Source organism: Pipra filicauda, unplaced genomic scaffold (genome assembly GCF_003945595.2).
Source record: "Pipra filicauda isolate LSUMZ 115617 unplaced genomic scaffold, ASM394559v2 scaffold394_size754893_pilon, whole genome shotgun sequence".
Lineage (NCBI taxonomy): Eukaryota > Metazoa > Chordata > Aves > Passeriformes > Pipridae > Pipra > Pipra filicauda.
In genome coordinates, this window is record NW_024104525.1 from 190,664 (window position 1) to 210,195 (window position 19,532).

General features: G+C 39.0%; 1 protein-coding gene across 1 annotated transcript; it reads left to right on the forward strand.

Moving 5' to 3' along the window:
• Positions 1 to 640: 640 nt before the first annotated feature.
• On the forward strand, positions 641 to 10,139 carry EXOSC8 (exosome component 8). The gene is made up of 11 exons (XM_027713480.2): positions 641 to 736; positions 2,446 to 2,482; positions 3,086 to 3,149; positions 4,222 to 4,295; positions 4,830 to 4,875; positions 5,827 to 5,932; positions 6,020 to 6,065; positions 6,325 to 6,421; positions 7,000 to 7,120; positions 9,362 to 9,468; positions 9,921 to 10,139. The coding sequence occupies exons 1-11, from the start codon at positions 720 to 722 to the stop codon at positions 10,034 to 10,036; spliced, it is 831 nt and encodes a 276-aa protein (XP_027569281.1). The 5' UTR covers positions 641 to 719; the 3' UTR covers positions 10,037 to 10,139.
• The last annotated feature ends 9,393 nt before the right edge of the window (positions 10,140 to 19,532 follow it).

Genomic DNA, 19,532 nt, shown 5'->3' on the forward strand with positions numbered 1-19,532 from the left:
CAGAATTCCACCTTCCAGGGTGTCCAATTTCTGCAACTTGCAGGGTATTTCAGCCACGCAGAGACACAGCGATTTCCCAAATTGTTACCGCGAACGGGCGTTACCAGGACATTTCCCAAGGCGTCTTTATCCCCTCGGCAGGTCCCCGGACGCCTTGCCTGCACCAACCCCCGCACCAGCGCAGCCCCGCCGGTTGCTGCCCGCACGGCTCCAGGTGCCACCTGCTGCTCCAGGGCCAGCCCTGCCCGGGCCCGCCGCAGCCCCCCGGGACCCCCTGGCAGGGCCGCGACCCGCGGGCAGTGCCCCCGCTCCGCATCGCGGGGGTGGGCACGGGGCGGCCCCGCGCACCGCCCCCGCCACGGAGCCCCCCGGGCCTGCCGTGACCGCGGTGCGCAGCTCTCACCAGGACGAGCAGGAGGGTGGCGAGGGTCGCCAGCGCCGCCGCGGGCAGGGATAGGGACAGGGACAGGGACAAGGGCAGAGACAGCGGCAGCGTCATTGCCCCCGGCGGCGCGGCAGCGAGGCGGATGCGGCGGCAGCGAGGCGGATGCGGCCGCACCACCCGCCGCTGTCGCCGGAAGCCGCCGGCGCCCCCTCGCGGCCGGGCCCCGCCAGCGCCGCTGGCTCGACCGCCGCCGCCAAGGCCGGTCCGCCCGCAGAACCTGCCGGGCGGGCCGACCGCCAGGGGGCGCCACATCCGGGGCGGTGGCGGTGCCGCCATGGCAGCCGCGTTCAGGTAAGTGCGGGGCCTGGGGGCCGCGGTCCCGCCAACCCCGCTCCGGGGTCCCGCCCGCGCGCGAGGATCGCGGCAGCGCCGCCCGGGTCCCGCGGGGCCGCTGGGGCCCCTCCGCGCCACCGCGGCGGCACTGCGCGCGCGAGGGGAGCGGGCTCTGCGCGGCCCCCCGGGATGGGGTCGGTGTTGAGGGGGATGCGGTGCCCCGGTGTGTGCGAGGGGGCTGAGCGAGCAAGGAGTGTCCAGCCGGGAAAAGGCCTGGCAAAGCGCGACGCTCAACGTGGCCCGGAGCTACCTGGTGTCACAGAATCGCAGAGTATCCCGAGTTGGATCCACAGGAATCACCGAGTCTAAGTCCTGGCCCTACGCAGGATACCTAAGAGTCACACCACGTGCCTGAGAGCGTTGTCCAAACCTTCTTGGACTCTGTCGGGCTTGGTGCTGTGGCCACTTCCTTGGGAAACGTCTTCCAGCACCTAACCACTCTCTGGGTGAAAAACCTTTTCCTCATATCCACCCTAAACCTCTCCTGACACAGCTGATAGCATTACAAGGAGATTAAAACTGTAGGGAATTCAGTGGCTTCTCATTTATAACTGCTCGTTTTAGAATAGTAGAATGGTTTGGGTCAGAGGGAATCTTCAAAGATCATCTGATTCCGACCCCCCTGCCGTGGGCAGGGACACCTGCAACTAGACCAGGTTGCTCAGAGCCCTATCCAACCAGGCCTTGAACTCTTCCAGGGATGGAGCATCCACAGCTTCTCTGGGCAGCCTGTTCTAGTGTTCTTGCTTCTGTATTTATGTCTTAAATGTGCAAAACAATGTTTAGCAAGTGCTTTTACATGAATTGGAAGAGAACAGGCATTTTGTTGGACTTCAGAGAACCAGTAGTACAGGACCAATATATATGGAGCCAACAGGAGCTAATTGATGCTTGCCATTATGTTTGTGATATCTCTGTATGTTAGTTCGCCTTTGGAAAACTTGCTTTTCCCATTTATCTTTTTCTGATTTTTCCTTCAGAAGCACTATATTAACAAAACTGTGACTGCTTTGTTTAAATATTAAGAATACTTTTATAAAAAAAAGGTGGGGTTGTTTTTTACATTAATGATCCTTGCTTAAAATACTAATACACGAACACTGATAGTAGTATGTAATTAATAATGAGTGTTAATTATTTCTCACCTGAAGCACTGCATGAAGCGTATTTTGTAATTTTATATTTTCTCAAAGGTTCTAAGAAAAATTGTAGCATTTAAAATTGTTTTATATCATTTTGTACATCTGAATGCGGTCCTTGAACTAACAGATATTTCAGGCACAGTTATAAAATTCTACTTTCTGCGTTTCTTGAAAACCATTCTACAGCCGTCTGTTCAGTAAACACTTCTGTTGATTTATAACTGATATTATAAAATATCAGGTGAAAGCTAGTAGTTTTTGTTAGGTATATGTGCAGACAGGTTCCTTGTAAGGAGGAAGCATTTTCGAGCGGAATGTAGGAAAACAGATCGGTTCAGAGTTTTCTCATCTTTCCATAACCATATTGCTAAGCAGCTTTGCTTAGCATTTGCTTTGCCATACTACTAGGCATCTTGATTCTCCAGTTGTTTGTTGTTGTGCGTTAGTGCTTGCTTATCTTTTTTTTTTACTATCTCTTACCTACTCAAGAGCTTGCATGTGAACTTCTCTTTATATTTGTTTTAGAACTGTGGAACCATTGGAATATTACAGAAGGTTTTTGGTGAGTAAAACATGAGATGCCTGTATAAATTGCCTGTAATGAATTTTTTCTTTCTTGTGGTTCTTCAGATCTAACACGATGGAATATTGTTCAATTTTTAACTTAAGGGTCTTGTACTGTGCAGTTTCTACCTGATGGTATTTCAATGTTATGGTTTTTTGGGGTTGTTTTGCTTTAGTTCACTCTCTTTAGAGCTCCACTAGGTGGGGATGGAGGAGGGGAATTGCCTACGAAACCTTAGCAGTGCAGACAGGTGGAAACTCTCATTTGAAGTTACCAACGAGTATTCATTCATGGATGATGTTCTGAATCTAGCCTGTAATACTTACCTTTGAGACAATCAATTTATTGTTATATTTTCTAAATAAATTATAATAAATTTTAAAAATCAGGGATTTTTTTGCAGGCCTAGAACCACAAACTACATATCAATTGATGAAAAACCAACTAGAGTGTGACCAAGTTTTTACTAGCATTTTTGAGACTGTATATTTCTGCTAAAAAGAAGAGACTATTATTTTATATCAACTTCTATAGCATAGATATTACTGTATTATTTAATAAAGTATGTTTTCTAATTTGAACTTTGTAATTTTTGTTTAGAAAGAGAACTGTCGACCTGATGGAAGGGAGTTAGGTGAATTCCGAGCAACCACTGTCAACATAGGCAAGTGCTTATTTGGAGTAATAATAATAATTAATATCAGGTTATAATAGTGACCTTAATGACTTGCTAATCGGTTTTCTTGGTTCTTACTTTGAAACAAGGAAGAGAAAGGATTTTTATTTACCATTTCAGTAAGCATGAAAGAGAGTGCATGGCACAGTAGTATACTTTAACACTGTTTTCAGTCCTGATCCTGGGCTAATGTGCACAGTGTAATTACTCAGGTCTGCTCCTGTCCAGGTACGTGCAGCACAATTTAGGTGGTTGTGGAATCTTGTCCCTGTCTAAGGTCAGCAGCATATGTTATAGATGCTGAAGGCAGCGACAAGGCATACACTGACCAGCACAAAATTGATACCTGAGCATCCTGGGAGGGACACTGAGTCCTGGCTTCTGCTGTGTTCTGAGCTTGGTGGGCACCTGCCTCAAGCAGAGGCAAAATGAGCCAGCAGTGTGCCCTTGCTGCAAAGAAGCCAATGTTGTCCGGGGCTGCATTAGGCACAACATTGCCAGCAGTTAAGGAACATGATCCTGCTCTCTGCTCAGCACTGGTGAGGCCACACCTGGAGTGTTGTGTCCAATGCCGGGCAATGTATATAAATACCTGAAGGGAGGGTGTGGGAAAGACAAAGCCAAGTTCTATTCATTAGTACCCAGTAACAGAACATGAGTCAAGGGGCACAAGCTGAAACACAGGATGTTCCCTCTGAACATGATGAAACGCTTCTTTACTGTGAGAGTGATGAAGCACTGGCACAGGTTGGCCAGAGAAGTTGTGGAGTCTCCTTCCTTGGAGATAATCAAAAGCCATCTGGGTACAGTTCTGGGCAACCAGCTCTAGGTGGCCCTTCTTGAGTAGGGATGTTGAACCAGATGAGCTCCAGCTGTCCCAGCCTCAGTCATTCTGTGTGATGGTTTAATATAGAGATTCTGTCCCACTCTGGATTTGAGACGTTGCTTATCCTCTGTTTAGTATAAAATGATGGAAAGTTAACACTTTGTGAAGGTGGATGTTAATTAATGCTCTCTGAATGAAAAATAGATTTTATTGAACAGTACTTTTTCTCTTCAGGTTCAATTACAACTGCAGATGGTTCTGCCCTGGTGAAATTAGGAAATACCACGGTGATTTGTGGAGTGAAAGCGGTATGGTTGGTTTTATTTAATTTATGTGTTAGCAGAATTTGTGCATTGGTGTTTAGAATGAATCGCCCACAGAGTTACAATAATGTGCCAATCAGACACAATTACAGTCTTTCACTAGAGTTATTTTCAGACATGAAAGTTAATATAGAATTTAATTACCTAATCCTACCTGTTTAGTCTGAGAACATGTATTTTTTGTGGTGCCCATCGTGTATGGGAAAGATGTATACAAATATAAACTCCTTGTTATTTCTAGATAAAAGCTATATAATTGAAAAGTTACTGAATATTGATCAATAAGTGCACTGCGGATTAGTTGGCTGGACTATCAAGTGCCTCAACTTTACTGCTGGCCTGCCATGAACTATGAGCCAAATCATTGCACGCCCCTGTACTGGGTTTTTCCATAGGAAATTTACAGACAAGGACCGATTGAAAATGGCTTTTGTAAATCTCATTGTAATGATAACTTTCAAGAAAATGAGTAGTTGTATATAGAATAGCTGGAAAATCTTGTCTTTTTTGTTTCTCCAGGAACTTGCTGCACCTGCAGCAGATTCTACTAATAAAGGGTATATTGGTGAGTGTGGATCTTGCTCGGGTCTTGTATTGCTTCAGTTAAGAGGCTGTAATGACAGATTGTGTTGGGAAGATTTCTTAAAAGAATGGATTTGGTAAAATTATATTTCCAAATTGACATCTAGGCAGTGGTACCTCAGAAATTTTAGGATGCCCTCTGCTCATGAGTTTTCCATGTAAAACTACTTTTTTATTGCTGATTCCAGGCCAGGCTGGAAACAGACCTGCAGCAGGGGCAAGTGTGTATATTAAGAGGGGGAAGGTAGTTAATCTATAAAAGATTATGGCATGCAAGGTTGTGCAAAGGCATGTTAACTTCTGTTTTGAAGACAGTAGACAAAAAATGTAACTCTTAAAAACACTGAAATAAACCCTGTTTATTTCTTGGAAAACTCTAAAAGTCCTGGGGGTACCTCCCTGCTCCTGTTTGGAGTTTCTTTGGAAATAAAATAGTTCTGTGGAACTGAGAGGTTAGACCAAATCCCTCTTTTGCAAGGCATCTCCAAAGTATGTTATTTTCAGAGAGCTTGGGGTTTTTTCACAAATGTTTATGCATGTTTTTGCTTCAAGTCTAAAGCCTCAGTTTTTAATGACTGATGAAAAACAGATAGCATACCAGTCAAGTCAGGCAGTGGGATGAAAATACTGCTGTTTCTTGATCTACTGAAGAATACCTAACACTTAAAGAAGAGTTTGTATGGGGTCATTATAGCCATAGCAAGATTATAAACAGAAAATGGTAGTTAGGATTATGTGTTCTACCATGAAATATATAGTTTCTAAATAGAGTACTACAAGTTCTTTAAAACCAACTCATGCGTAACTTTAGTTTTGAAAGGAGTAGGGAGGCTTGATTGAAAAATTTTTGGTCTTGCCTTGCATTTGAAGTACATAAAATGGTATTAAGAGTGATTGTTGACTTAAATCTATTGCCTGCTTTTCTGATACCTAGTACCAAATGTAGAACTACCATCCCTCTGTTCAGAGAGGTTTCGCTCCGGACCACCTGGTGAAGAGGCTCAAGCAGCGAGCCAGTTCATTGCAGATGTGATTGAAAAGTAAGAACCATCATAGTGCATTTAAAACACACACAACTCTGCAAGACAGTTTTCTGTTTCCTGGCTTATTCTCTCATGTTATTTTAGTTCACAGATGATAGTGAAAGAAGATCTGTGTATTGCAAATGGCAAGGTAAGTTGTATATCAAAATGAAGAGGGGAATACTTAACAAGATCTCAGTAATGAGATGTTAAAGAAGGTATTTGGGGTTATAGGTTGTTTTGTTGTTGTTTTGCTTTTCAGTCTTCATAGCTTGGTTTACATCTGAAGTGTAAAAAAAATTGCATGATAGAAATAAGTATCTCTATTCAATGTGGGTAGAATTTTCTTGCCTATTGAACGATTTGCTTAGCTGCTGTGATATCTCACGTGTGTGAACCTTTTTTGATAGCTTGCTTGGGTGTTATACTGTGATATCATATGTCTGGACTATGATGGAAACCTTTTGGATGCCAGTGTCTTTGCTTTGTTAGCAGCATTAAAAAATGGTAAGTCTTCCTTAGAGTAAGGGACATGTTCTTATTAGTGTTGCTTGGAGAAATGCGTTAGTTTTGAACCATGATTCATAGATAACTGGTTCACAGTTTGTTAGGACTGTTTGTTTCCTGTCATTTGAATGCTAAATTACTAAAATGCAAAGTGAAAATGATGGTATGGGTGCCATAGGTGTGTAACACCTGGAGAGACTATATTCCTGGTTTTTATATGTCCAGTAGGCTTTCTGGGGGAAAAATACTTTTTGTTAAATATGACTCCAAACTATTTTAATTGCATGGCATTTTAGAAATAGAAAATGCTTCTGTGTAAGGATAAATGCTTCTGTTACCTTGAGGAGAAAAATCAAATACTTCCTTGAACAGGTAGTCCTAAGCTAAATACTTTGCTTGAAATTGAGATTTTTTTTTTTTTGTACAGAATACTGTTAACGTAGCCAAAACTCTATTCTGATTGATTTTTGGTGGGTTAAAAGGACAGCTTAAATATTTCAGTAGTCTTGGACCTCTTTAGGCCTGCTAAACCCAGCAATGTTTAATATTAGACCACTGTAATTTTTTCATCTCTTCAGTACAATTGCCATCGGTTATTATAAACGAAGAAACTGGTTTATCAGAAGTGAATTTAAAACAGAAGAGTCCTTTGACTATCAGAAAGCATCCAGTTGCCACATCGTTTGCTATATTTGATGAGTAAGTTCATAACTGTTTTGTACTTATGGAAACAACTGTGTCTGTAAAAGTTTGAGTGAAAGACTGAGGATGCTACCAGTGATGCTTCTGCACTTCTAGTGATGAGTGTGCAGCCTCAGGCAGTGCTGTTTAACTCATCTTATATCCAGGCCTCTCTTGTTGAACTGACCTGTAGTTCTGTGATGTGAATGAATACGCAGAACAAAACAGTCTACACAGCTTCTTCCTGTGACTTTAAACTGAACTGGCTCCCAACCTAAAAGATATGCTTAAAAGTACAGGGATAGGTATTGTTTTAGGTTTTTGAAATATCCATGAGATGAAACAATGTTACCAATGCAATTAATGTTTTAGAAGCCTATGTAAACAACTGATATAAAAAATAGTGCTTTTTGAACAGCTTATACTGAGGACATAGTCAACAGAGGAAGTAAGAAGTAACAGTCTAGTTAGAACAACATAACCTCTGGATAACTGACACAGGTGAAGTATGACCAGCACTCCTAAGTCATTGTTTATGTAGGAAAAGAATTGAATTATGAGATTTCAGAATAATCACATCTGATAATTTTACTCCTCACCTGAAATTGTTTACTGGCTCTTCGTTAGTCCAAGTATGTTAAGGATATATTCTGCTGCTGTTAATAAGAAATGCAGTCATTTCTGGTGGCATCCATTTGAAAGTAGAAAATGACAAACAAGACAGTGTTTACTGTACTATTTAAGATTTAAGTCTATTTAGACACATTGGTAGTTTATGACACATTAATCTGTATTCACAGAAGTGATTAGTAGGGCCTTTCACTCAAATAAGAGGGTGGGGAAAACAATAAACTCAAATGTTGACCAAGTGATTACCAAAATGAATCAGAACAGGATTTTATTGGTGCTTTAGAGTGCCTGTGTTGATTGCTTTAATACCAGTTCTGATGGCTCTGAAATTTGATGTAGACTGAGAGAGTTTGGGTAACATACTGGACAGACACACAAATCACACTTACTTACATATAGACAAAAAAATTGCCTTTGTAAGAAAGCTTTCTATGCATATCTCTCAGACTTTGTTTCCTTCGCTGAAATCAACTGTTGCATCAAACAAGCTACTTAAGTCTCCCTTTAGCTCCCAAAAGTAAATATCAAGGGGGTATGTGCCTATGTTGTGTAGTTGGTTGGTTTGTTTGGTTTAATTCTGATTTGTTAGTTTTTCTACAGCTGTTGACACAGCCCTCTAAATAAAATGCTTGACATACTTTGGCATTCAGAGGCATTTTTCTTCTGTGTGAAAGCCCTCCTTGAATAAATAAGATTTGTAGGTTGCTGGGTGGTGTGGCAGTGGGTGAGGAGCATTGATGCAGAATGTGGTGCAGCTGCACAGCTGGCTGCTGGGGTGTTGACTTATACATAAAAAATAAATGATACTTTTAACTCTTCATGTGTCCCTGCATCACACAAAGGGCTGATGTGTCACAGTGTTAGACTTCTAAAAAGCAGCACTTTTGTACAGGGTAGCTATGTTTTTGTTACTATTGCTATTAAATGGCAATCTGAAATATTGGTGAGGTTTTAAAGTTCAGCTTTAAGTTCTTCTTGTTGAACAAAGTTGGCTTATAGTTTAGATCCTCTTTTTTTTTTCCATTGATTTTGTTCCATTTTTAACTTAAATGGTTCAAAAATAACAGTATTTAATCTCTCAAAGATATGCATCATGTGATGTATGACAGTTTATTTTGTATGCTTTAAGGACAGTCAAACACCCTGTAAATCCATTTTTTAACTATTCCCAGGCTGAGTGATGTTAGAGTTCTCTGACAAGAGACTGAGAACTACTTTGGTGAACTTACCATTGGAAATGAGTTTTGCATTAAGGTGACTGGTAGAGATTAGTGCAGGCTACACCCCATACCAGTCTTTGTGTAACTACACAATGAGAGACTGCATCCTTCAAATGGCAGTTTAGTGGCGTTTTCCTGCAATACACGGATGTCACAAATCTAGGAAATTTTAGGCATAAAGCTGTATTTTCAGTAGACATATACACTTGATTATGTGGAATCTCCCATATTTTTTGACTTTTAAATTTTTTTAAAATCAGCACACTTTGGTAAGAAAACAACCTGGGCACTAAATCCATCTACAAGTATTTTGTAAGACTACAGTAAAAATTAATGTTACCTGTATTTTGCAATAATGTTAATGGAGCAATATGTACAAACATGTCTGCACGTGTTTTTCTTTCACAAGCGCATTACTCATTGTTGATCCAACTGCTGAAGAGGAAGATTTAGCAACTGGAACAGTAACCATTGTCACTGATGAAGAAGGGAGACTATGTTCTGTCCATAAACCAGGTACTTCCAAATTTATTACAGTATATTACATATAGGTTTATTATTAAACCTCTGAAGATGATAACGTTTAGGTCGAGAAAAGACTATGTATCTGCTTTGTTTTGTAAGATTTGAGGGTGCTTTACAGTAACAGAGTGTCTGCTCAAATACTCATTAAATTACTTCCCCTTGAAATTAGTTTTTAAGATGGTGGCATGACTGAAGTTCAAAAAGAAGTCACAGCTTGACTTACGTACAGCAGAGGACAGATTTTAAGCATGTCTTCTGTTACAGCTCTAGTTTTTTTCCATTATCTTTGCCTGAGGCTAGAGCTGGGAAAGCTCCATGATCCCCAGGTGAAAGGTGTGTTGGTCATGAGAATTACTATATTAATACTCTTATTTGGAAATCACATTTAGAGATACGTAACTGAAGTATAAGTAGAAAATCAAATTGTTCCCTTTAATTTTTAGGTGGAAGTCCTCTTACAGGAGCCAAGCTTCAGGACTGTATCACCAGAGCAATTACAAGACATAAAGAAGTAAAGAAGTTGATTGACAAAGTAATAAAAAGTATAATGTCCAAGTGAACGAAAGGAGAGATCTTTTAAAAAATGGATTTGTAAAAATTGTATTTGTTACACTGTTCACAAACCTTTTATACTAAATAAACAAATACCAATACTACCTTTACAAAGATCATTTTTTCTAAAACGGTTTTAACCCTTATTCTATGTATAATGCTGCTGAGTGGTAAAAAATACAAGATAAAACATTCTGTTAAAAAATTTAAGTAACTTAAGGAAACCAGATCCTAGCTGCTTTATAGATGAAATTTCTAGGTTCTGTAGGGTTGGCTTCCAAAATCAGTTCATTTTTTTTAGAGTAATGTCAAAACTTAATTTTCCCACCAGTAATAAAACCCACAAATTTAACTTTAAGCTTTCTCCTTATTAATCTGAAAAAAATCCCCATTGAATCAATTTGGGGTGGGGGGAGGCAAATCTCATAATTTTGGAGGGGCCGGTGTGCCTCTTTTAGTTTTTGAGTGGCTGCCTGAATGCTGTTGATGATGCAGTTGAGCTGCTTGTGCTGCTGCTGCTGCCATGGCCATTTGATGCTGCAAGAATCAAAACTGCTGCCATGAAGGAGAAGGGGGAGAAAAAGCTTGCTAGTGTTGACTATAAAGCTTTCATGTCAGGAAGAATGAGAGGAAGATGGGGGGGAGGGGGAAAGTAGAAAAATGAGGAAGCACCAGGTTGACAAAAGGAACACACCATGTACTGGGGCAATGGGTACAGTCAAGCAGCACCCAGGACACAGAAGTCTGCAGAGGGTACAGCTAACATTTTATATGTGTATGTGCCCTGTTTTGTTTGTTTGCCCTTTCTCTTCATTGCAGTAACTGCAGTAACTCAGCAACTTCTGTGAATGTTTGGGTTACACAGTGCATTTTTAACATAATACCTTCTCAGTGTATGCATCGTATGTATTTTCTTTATATATTACAAAGAGGAGACTGTGTGTTAGAAAAATATTAAAATATTTTCATAAAGCATCTGGATGACAGAATGGTAAAAGGAATGCTTTGCAGAGCTGTTGCTTCCATGTACTGATTGTAGCAGTGCTACATTTGAACTTGCAGGTGCTTACATTCATGCCATTTTAAAGTCTATTGGCACCTGCCAGACCTGATTTAGATAAGTGCCACAAGCACCCCTTGAATGTTTGCAAATCAGGAAGGTGGATGGCTTAAGTGAATAAAAATAAATTCAGTGCTCCAAGCTGAGAGAACCACAGATTATAAATCTTGCATGATAGTTTGCCAAATCCAAGGTTTTTTGTAATCTGTGAGACCATAGTGACATTAGTTAAAGAAGTCAAAAGGGCAAGATTTTTGATTTTGGAGCCAAGAGTTGTATTTTTTTTGTTGTTTGTTTGTTTGTTTGTTGTTGTTTTTTTTTTTAAACTCTGTCAGAGTGAGGTTGCTGGATTGCTTGTATCTGTTGCTGCTGCTGCTGTAAGGCTTGTTGCTCTTGCAAGGCCAAAGAGAGCTGGAATCTCTGCTGAGGAAGGCTTTGCCCAGGTCTGTTCACGGCAGAGCCAAGCTGAGACAACACTGAGAAAGGAGAACAGAAAGGCAGGCAGGTCAAAGAGGTCAGGTTGAGTTTGTCAGGGCTGAGGAAGGAAGACATAGGAATACAGTGTAGCAGGAAAGGGGGATCAGTAGAATTAGTTTCAGAGTCAGATTGAAAACAGTACAGAGTAAGGTATACATGATATACGTACTCAGAACATAACTAGATTATGAAGTGCTTGTGGAGACACAAATAGGTTTCTCACACTAGATGTTAAGCACAGAGTTAAAGAAATACTCCTCAATGAAGTCTGGCATGGAAGTTCCCATCATTTTCTTTTTGTATTAAGTATAGCTTATTTTCATGTGATACAATCAATTGACTGCACTTAACTGCCAAACAAAACAGAGAAGTGCATATGTTAAAAGTCCAGTATTTCTTGTGTAACTCACATGCTGATAATAATCAATAAATTGTTCTGATCTAACATATGACTTCTTTAAGACCAAATTCTACTTCAGTATGAATTTATCAATATACACACTTAACTACAAAAGGAGGCTCAGCAAGCACATACCTGTGGCTTGAGGTTGCATAAAATTCCCTACTCCAGTCAGGTTAATTACAACAGCTTGTTGGGCAGATAATGCCTGATCTTGAGTGGATGGACCTGGGTCAGACCCCTAGCAAAAATGAAAAGCTTGATCCTTATTACCAAATTTTGGTTTGAAGTGTTGTTTAAAAATATTTAATGCTATGTCCTCCAGTGTATGTAGACACAGGCTATAATGCAGTCACTACAAATAGAACCGATGTTGAATGCCCCCAAACAGCTTTGCTTTGGCAGAAATGGTACTGCACCTGTTACCCTGCAGAAGTCCCATGTAGTTCTCAACTTCCCTGTAGTCTAGCAGAGACTTTATGGTTGTAATCTTATGACTGTTTCCTGTCCCACTCCCAGCCCCAGAGTCTTCAGGTGACCCTGAAACCATCCATGTGCAAAGGTCCTAATCAATCAAAGTATGCAAAGCCTGACACTTTACTTTCCCATGTTCATATTGTGCCACACACTCCTTAATTTCATAAAAAATACAAACCCCGCTTTTAAAATTATATTTTCAGAATAGAGTAGTTCTCAAGTAATCACACAAATGGAGTAAGTGGAGTCTGACAGTATCTCCTGAAGTCAAAGGGTGCTGAATTATGACCTCTTCTAGAACTTAAATTATGCATTGTTTTATAACATAGGGAAATAAAGCATTATATTCGCAATCCAAGCAAACTGCACGGCTTATCAGTCAGATAAAGAGCCTGGTGCATTCCAGGAACTGTGATGCTTCTTTAGCGTAACCATATGATATAATGCCACTAAGATCTAAGAAAACCAGACCACAAGATTGCATGTTAAGAAGACATCATCACCTCTAAGACTGATGACTAAGACTTGCAGAGTCATAGAACCATATGGAGAAAACCCTAAGAATGAGATGAGAATGCATCTATTCTGTTAGTAGCCAAGAAAATTGTTGGTCTTTATGGTTTGTTTCCACTAAGCACTGTGAGTACATACGTTCTTGTCCTTATGAAAGATAAGGGATCTACTGTTCATAATAGCTCATTTTAGGTAACGACCCCCTAGTCTTCCTCTAGAATGCACAGAAAGAGGGAAAATTCCTTAGGGCAATTTAACCAATGCAGAGATTGATTTCCTCCACAAGAACTTTCTATCACGAGAAAGACTAAGCTTACATCAGCCTTTTTGTAATTGCCCTTGATGTTCAAGGTCTAGACTATAAAACCCAAGAGTATGAGCTAGCATGATTTTTTTTCAGTAATTTAACTAGTAACTGACATTCAGACATTTGGATGCTGTGAACAAATCTGAAAATTTCCCATTAAACTGTTCCACATTCCAGAACAAGACTTGTGACACAGGAGACTATACACCATAAAATATTTGAGACAGGCATCTTGTTTATGAGCAGTCTACAGTAGCACAAGTGAAATTATTATGACAAACTTCAGTATCCAGTAGAGACTATTTGGTAAGCAAAAGTCTTGCATGTCTGGGAAGACAAACACAAAAGCAGAGCAGCTAGTTTTCCCAAACTGCTGTGTTTCCCAAATCCTGCAGTGTTGGTAAAGATTTTTAAGTGCAGGTAGAACTAACCACTCAAAATTTGTCATTTTGAGAATAGGTCTTGATCAAGACTTTAGACTTTTTCAATGCTTAACACCAATTACAGGCAAGAGTAGTGCAAATGTCTTAAGATTACAGCTTTAAAGCCAACTGATACTTCCTCTGGTGCAAAGAAAATTCTGTTGAACTACAGCACTGAGGATTGTAAGCCAGCTCACAGCAGTGTAAGTAAGAAGTTTTAGTTAACTCTGTAATAATCGTGACAGCATTTTTTTCTCTGTTCATCTGATGTATCTGCTAGTTATGATAAACATTAACACTAAGCTGATTTTACACATACAGTAGGCTGGCTCTCTTCATGATAGAGTTAGACAATGCTCAGCCAGTGGTTTTGTTACAGCTCTTCTATACATGATACAAATAAAGAAGTATAACTCAGTTCCAGCCATAGCAACAGAGCCACTGCAGTCTTTGCTGTTTGAGAAGATTTAGGAGGAAGACTTTCCTCTCTCTCTGCTACAGATCTGTTGGGTAAAGGCTCGTTTACTTGTGAAGGTGGGGAGAATAGGAGAAACTGTTTCATCCATGCACCCCAGACTGAGGGCTGTTAGCACACACCTGTTCTCCCTGTTGCTGAGGACTACAGGTTGTAGGCTGCTGAGGTTGTTGCTGTGGAGAAAACTGTGATAGCTGCTGCTGGAGTGGGTTAAAAATAAGTGAACTGCCTGGAAGCTGTTGAAGATTAAAAACAAAAGGCATGATTCAATCAAACTGCTGAGTTTCCCACTGTTCTAGGATTAGCATAACATTGATAATGATGTACTCCCTAGAGGTTTCTTTTTTTGGTTTGTTTTTTTAATTCCTTTAAAATCAATAAGTTTACAATTGCTGCTGTTTGGGAAAAAGTCTTATGTTCTGAAAACAAACCTGCATGAAATTATAGTGAGATATGTCCACAGAAAAATACATTTTAATTATTCTAATTAAAACAGTAGATATTGTACTGATACTGAAAATGTAAATGTTAGCCTTCAAAAGCCTTGCATATTATTTCATCTTTCAGAATATTCCACTGGATTTTAATAGATAGTGAGATGGCCTTGATTCCTCTCCCTTACCCCAGGTTTAATTGCTCTGATTTCAGCCAAATATTCTTGGTGTATATGAGTGGCAGAGCTAGCTTGAAAGGATGTGCTTCAATGTGGAATCATACAAATACAAGCATTTAGATCTATAGAAGAGCTCTACTCTGGCATAATTGCCTCCTGTGCCTCCCTTTTCCATGTTTCTGGAGCGCGTACAGGAGTGGGAGGTAGAAGTGGCAAAGCTACAGCTGTTCTTTTACTGGTAATAACTTCTTGAAGCATGGTGAAACACGTGGAACACTGTAGCTGCAATTCTGCACCTGTAACTGGCAGCTGACTTCAAGGTCCTGGAACTCCACCCAGTTCCACAAACAGTCCTTGTTCTGCTTTTAAATGCAACTCTGACATAAAAAACAATATTCTGCTCATGTTTGTATGTATGCTTAGTGGAAAGAAAGCATTTACAGACCTTCTAAACTCCCTATCTTACATGAGCTTTTATTTCCATTACCAGAAGCTCTTTTAACTTATTATCATACCTAGCTGGGCATGCTGAGCTCAGCTTTTAGGCATTCTATGTGTAACCCCTGAGTGATTCTACTGTACTGTTTTGTACAGTATAATCATAATTAGAGTATAAAGAATGATTTGCAATAAAAGCTTAGGCAAATCCTGAAAATAGAAGATTGTATTTTAGCATTAATCTTTTGAATTCAAATGTCAGCATTTTTAGATTGTTCCAGAAAATTAACTACTTTGTTCTGAGCTAGGAATATAATTTCCGCCTGGTGTCTCTATGGAAATAGCTTTTTCTCTTATTCCAAGCATTTTAAATAAGCAATTTGAATTTGCTGTAAGTGGTCTGACCAACTGGCTCCAAAGATCTGTGCAGGGAAGTGCAGTAAACAGGTCTCTACAGAAACATAAGAAATAATCATTCTTATTGTGTCCAAGTATATCAATTACCTGTAGAAGATTTAAGGGCCAAAGATTTGATGTGTTTTTCAAACCAAAGGGGCTACTGTTAAAGAGAACATTTTTTTTTACAACAATTTCTTAGTGACTACTTTAACCTAATTAATGTTTTTGTCCTAAACTGTTAAACAAATACTATATATGCACTGCCTGCACAATAGCATAGTGTTAAAAACTTAAAAGTTGAAAACAACGGAGTCAACAAAGAACATGTACTATCTCAATCATCATGGGACTTATCTAAATTTCATCAGATAGTTAAAATGCCATTTGCCACATTTGGATCAACTATGAAGCAATTATTTAAGAATCAGAGGATAATACTGCATCTTTAAAAGCTACTGTGTAACTCTTTCTGCTTAAATGTAGCATGTACCACTGTATTTGTTGTGGATGCAGTAGCCAAAGTGTATCAATAGAAAAGCTTGAGCTGGTTTTTTTGGTTTTCTTTCTTTTTTTTTTTTTTTTTTAATCTTTCATGTCCTGCAGAAAGAAAGGAAATAAATGCCAATGGAGGCTAGAGCTTTAACATAACAACTGTGTGCAGCACATTTACACAATTCATAGCACTAACATAAAACCAGAGTCAATATGATAGAAGAAAACTTTTATAAGTTTTTTTCTCTGTGCAAAACAAGAAGGCAGAAAATTTACATCTTTTGAACTACTCACTTTTTAAATTATTTAATGCAAAAAGCATATTATAATACTATGCAGGACACTGGAATGTTCAGTGTACAATTATTCGTAAGAAAACTGAGAAACTGCAGCTATGGTTTCCTCTTTGTATGAATCTGTTCATGAAATGGCTCAAGACACATACATATTTTAAAAATCTTTTATGATCTATAGCTATGATTACAATGAATCTGTCAGTGTTAATGAAAATACTTAAACTACGACATCACTTCTGATTGAAATTTGCATTTTAACACTTGAATATATGGTGCTATCATCAGCAGCATCACCACCACACTTGCAATCAGCAATGATTTGTAAACCAGTGTAGGAGTGTTTTTAAAAAATCATCTTATTGTTTATTGTATCGTCACCTCAGGACTGATCAAGTTATATACATACGTTGATACACAACTGCACCAGCTTCTACAACATTAAATAAACTAGATGCTTAAATTATGTAAAGGCAAACTGATCTAACGTACTGGTTTTACGCTGGAGAAAAAAATCTACGCTTTGGAATTTTACCTCATCACATCATCTACCAGCTTTTCATATATGAGGAGATCATGCTAATTGCATAAAATGTATTAAAACATATACACAGAGGGTGCATACATATATATACAGAAAACAAACATAGTTACAATAAACAGAAAATACATACAGTGAACAAGAGACCTGCCTAAAACTGCATAACTTACACAATTTAGGGTACACTGTACGCTTAAGTTTCATCATTCCACAATTTAAGAAGTCTACCTCAGGAAGCATTTATGCAAAAGCCTGAGATTTAATGGAGAATTTAGGTCGTGACTCACTTTGCGAAGAGCTTGCAGGAGACATGGCAGCTGGAGAGAGCAGGCAAACTCAATTAAGATCCATAGATTGTTTCCGAGAAAGACCAGGAGGCTTAGAAGGAGGAGGAGGAGTTGGGGATTTTAGATGACCGCTTGACTGTTGTGAACTAAAAATATTCCCTGAAAAAGCATAATTAAAGTATATTATTGTTCTGTGAGTACAGATTTACTCAAATATTTGTTTAGATACACTTTTGGGACCAATATAATCAGAAATAAAAAAAAAAATTATGCTCTTCTCACAGATAAGATTCTGGTATTTTTTTAATTAAATCTTTACTAAAGGGATATCCTGTAATTTTACAACAGGCAGAATATGTAAAAAGGAGATGCTTGAGTCAATAAATAGTTACCTGAAGAGCTACTTAGTGAACTTGAAGGTAATTTGATAGGAGGAGGTTGGTGTTTTACACCTTTCCCCAGCACTGAAGACTGAACAGAGCCTGATATACTTTCTGGCTGCTGAGAAGAAAGAGAAATTAATACCACCACAGCAATGATGTGAGCTTCCATATAGCTGACAGAAAAGACAATTCAATTAATTTGTACTAAGATGCCTCAAAACTATGACAAAATTCCCTTCAAACATTTCAGATTTTTATGTGTTTATTTTAAAAAAACATAGCCTATGACCAACGCTTTTTAGATGAAGTGTTTACCATCAAGAAGCAGCATGAAAGTGCTGGTAAAAATTTAAACAGAGTAAAGAAATAATTAAAATAATTAAGGAGTTTCACTTTTCTCCTTGATTCTGAAATCTTTATTAGTAATTTTCACAAATGCAAGAGTGACAAATACACTTGAGGTAAAATAACTCTTTGGTTTTACTTGAAAAATTTCATAATTTCATTCATGCACTCTGTATATACCTGCCATTTCCAACCAAGACAGATTTAAAGAATAGGATCAGAATTCCTGATTCTAGGAGTAGAATTTTAAATACATTCAGCAAAATCCTGAAGGCGTAGAAATCAAGACACATTTCCCCACTGGCTTTAGTGGGATCAAAACTTCATTAATGTTTTTAGAGGAATATGCTCCCTTTTTATTTGTTCTTAAAATTTACTTATCAGGCTGTCTGAACAAAAATTAACTTCAGCTACTTGAGTCTGTAGTTCACTGTCCTTCACAGCAGACCCTAAATCCGTAGTTCCAGTAGCTGACACTGTCAAAAGACTCAAGAATGAAACATATTTACAGTCATAGGTAGTCTACGTATTTTTACCTATAAAGCAGGTATCCATAAATGAAAGTAATGTCTAAGCAAACTGCCCACAAACTGCCCACAAACTGCTGAAACTAGCAGATGAGGCTGCTGATATGGTGAATGGAATATTTCAATGCTGGAGCCTAAATTAGATGTGCATTGGTTGAGAAATCAGATCATTCTGCATTGTGCAGAATCACCTTTTTTTGGTAAGCTTGCCTTCCACTGATTCTCAGTAATGAGAGAGTCCCTCTATGTGTTTCTAATTGCTTGCTTATAAAAAATAATCTTTTGAGGAAAATTCTGAGGACTATCTTTCTCTTCTTCTACTAAAATCTGCTTTCTTGATTTTGAAAATAAAGACTAATGCCCCATTCCAAAGGTGACTAGATCATTGAATACTGTAACCTGAGTAACTTTGGTCCAGCTTTTGGTGGGGGCTTGCACAGGCAGACAAGATGACTTCTGTAAGTACCCTCCCACCCCAAGTTATTATATGATTTTAATGCATATATACACGCTTGCAAGTACATACCTGTATGTGTATACACATAAACATTTGTATCCCTTTCTGCCACTGCTGGCCTTGGAACGCTGCTGGTGTGGCTGACACCAAGAACTACCTCTTTCAGGTTGTTGGAGTTTAAAACTAGGTGTTTAGGGGGGAGATGTCGATAAGGAAATAGCTCAACAGATACAAATATCATTTACGACTTGGAGCCTAAATACAGCTCCTTGCGAAAGTACTGAGTCTGACCAACAAAGCCAGAAGCGGTACATAAAACACAAGACGATGCCAACAGGCAGGAAAATTTGGGAATGCAAGAATTTATACTGGAAATGTAGAAGTGTGTGTGCATGCAAATGTACACACTTTAAAGTCGTTGGGGGGTTTTTTGTTTCCTAGTTTTTGGTTTGGTTTTTTTTTATTTTGGTGTGTGTTTCTTTGTTTGTTTTTTATTATTTTGTTTTAAGTTTTCCTCTTCAAAGTAAAGAGAAAATAATTTTAATTTCTAAAGTTAAAAAAAGTTTAGCTACTACATCTTCTTCTGTGTTTACTGAC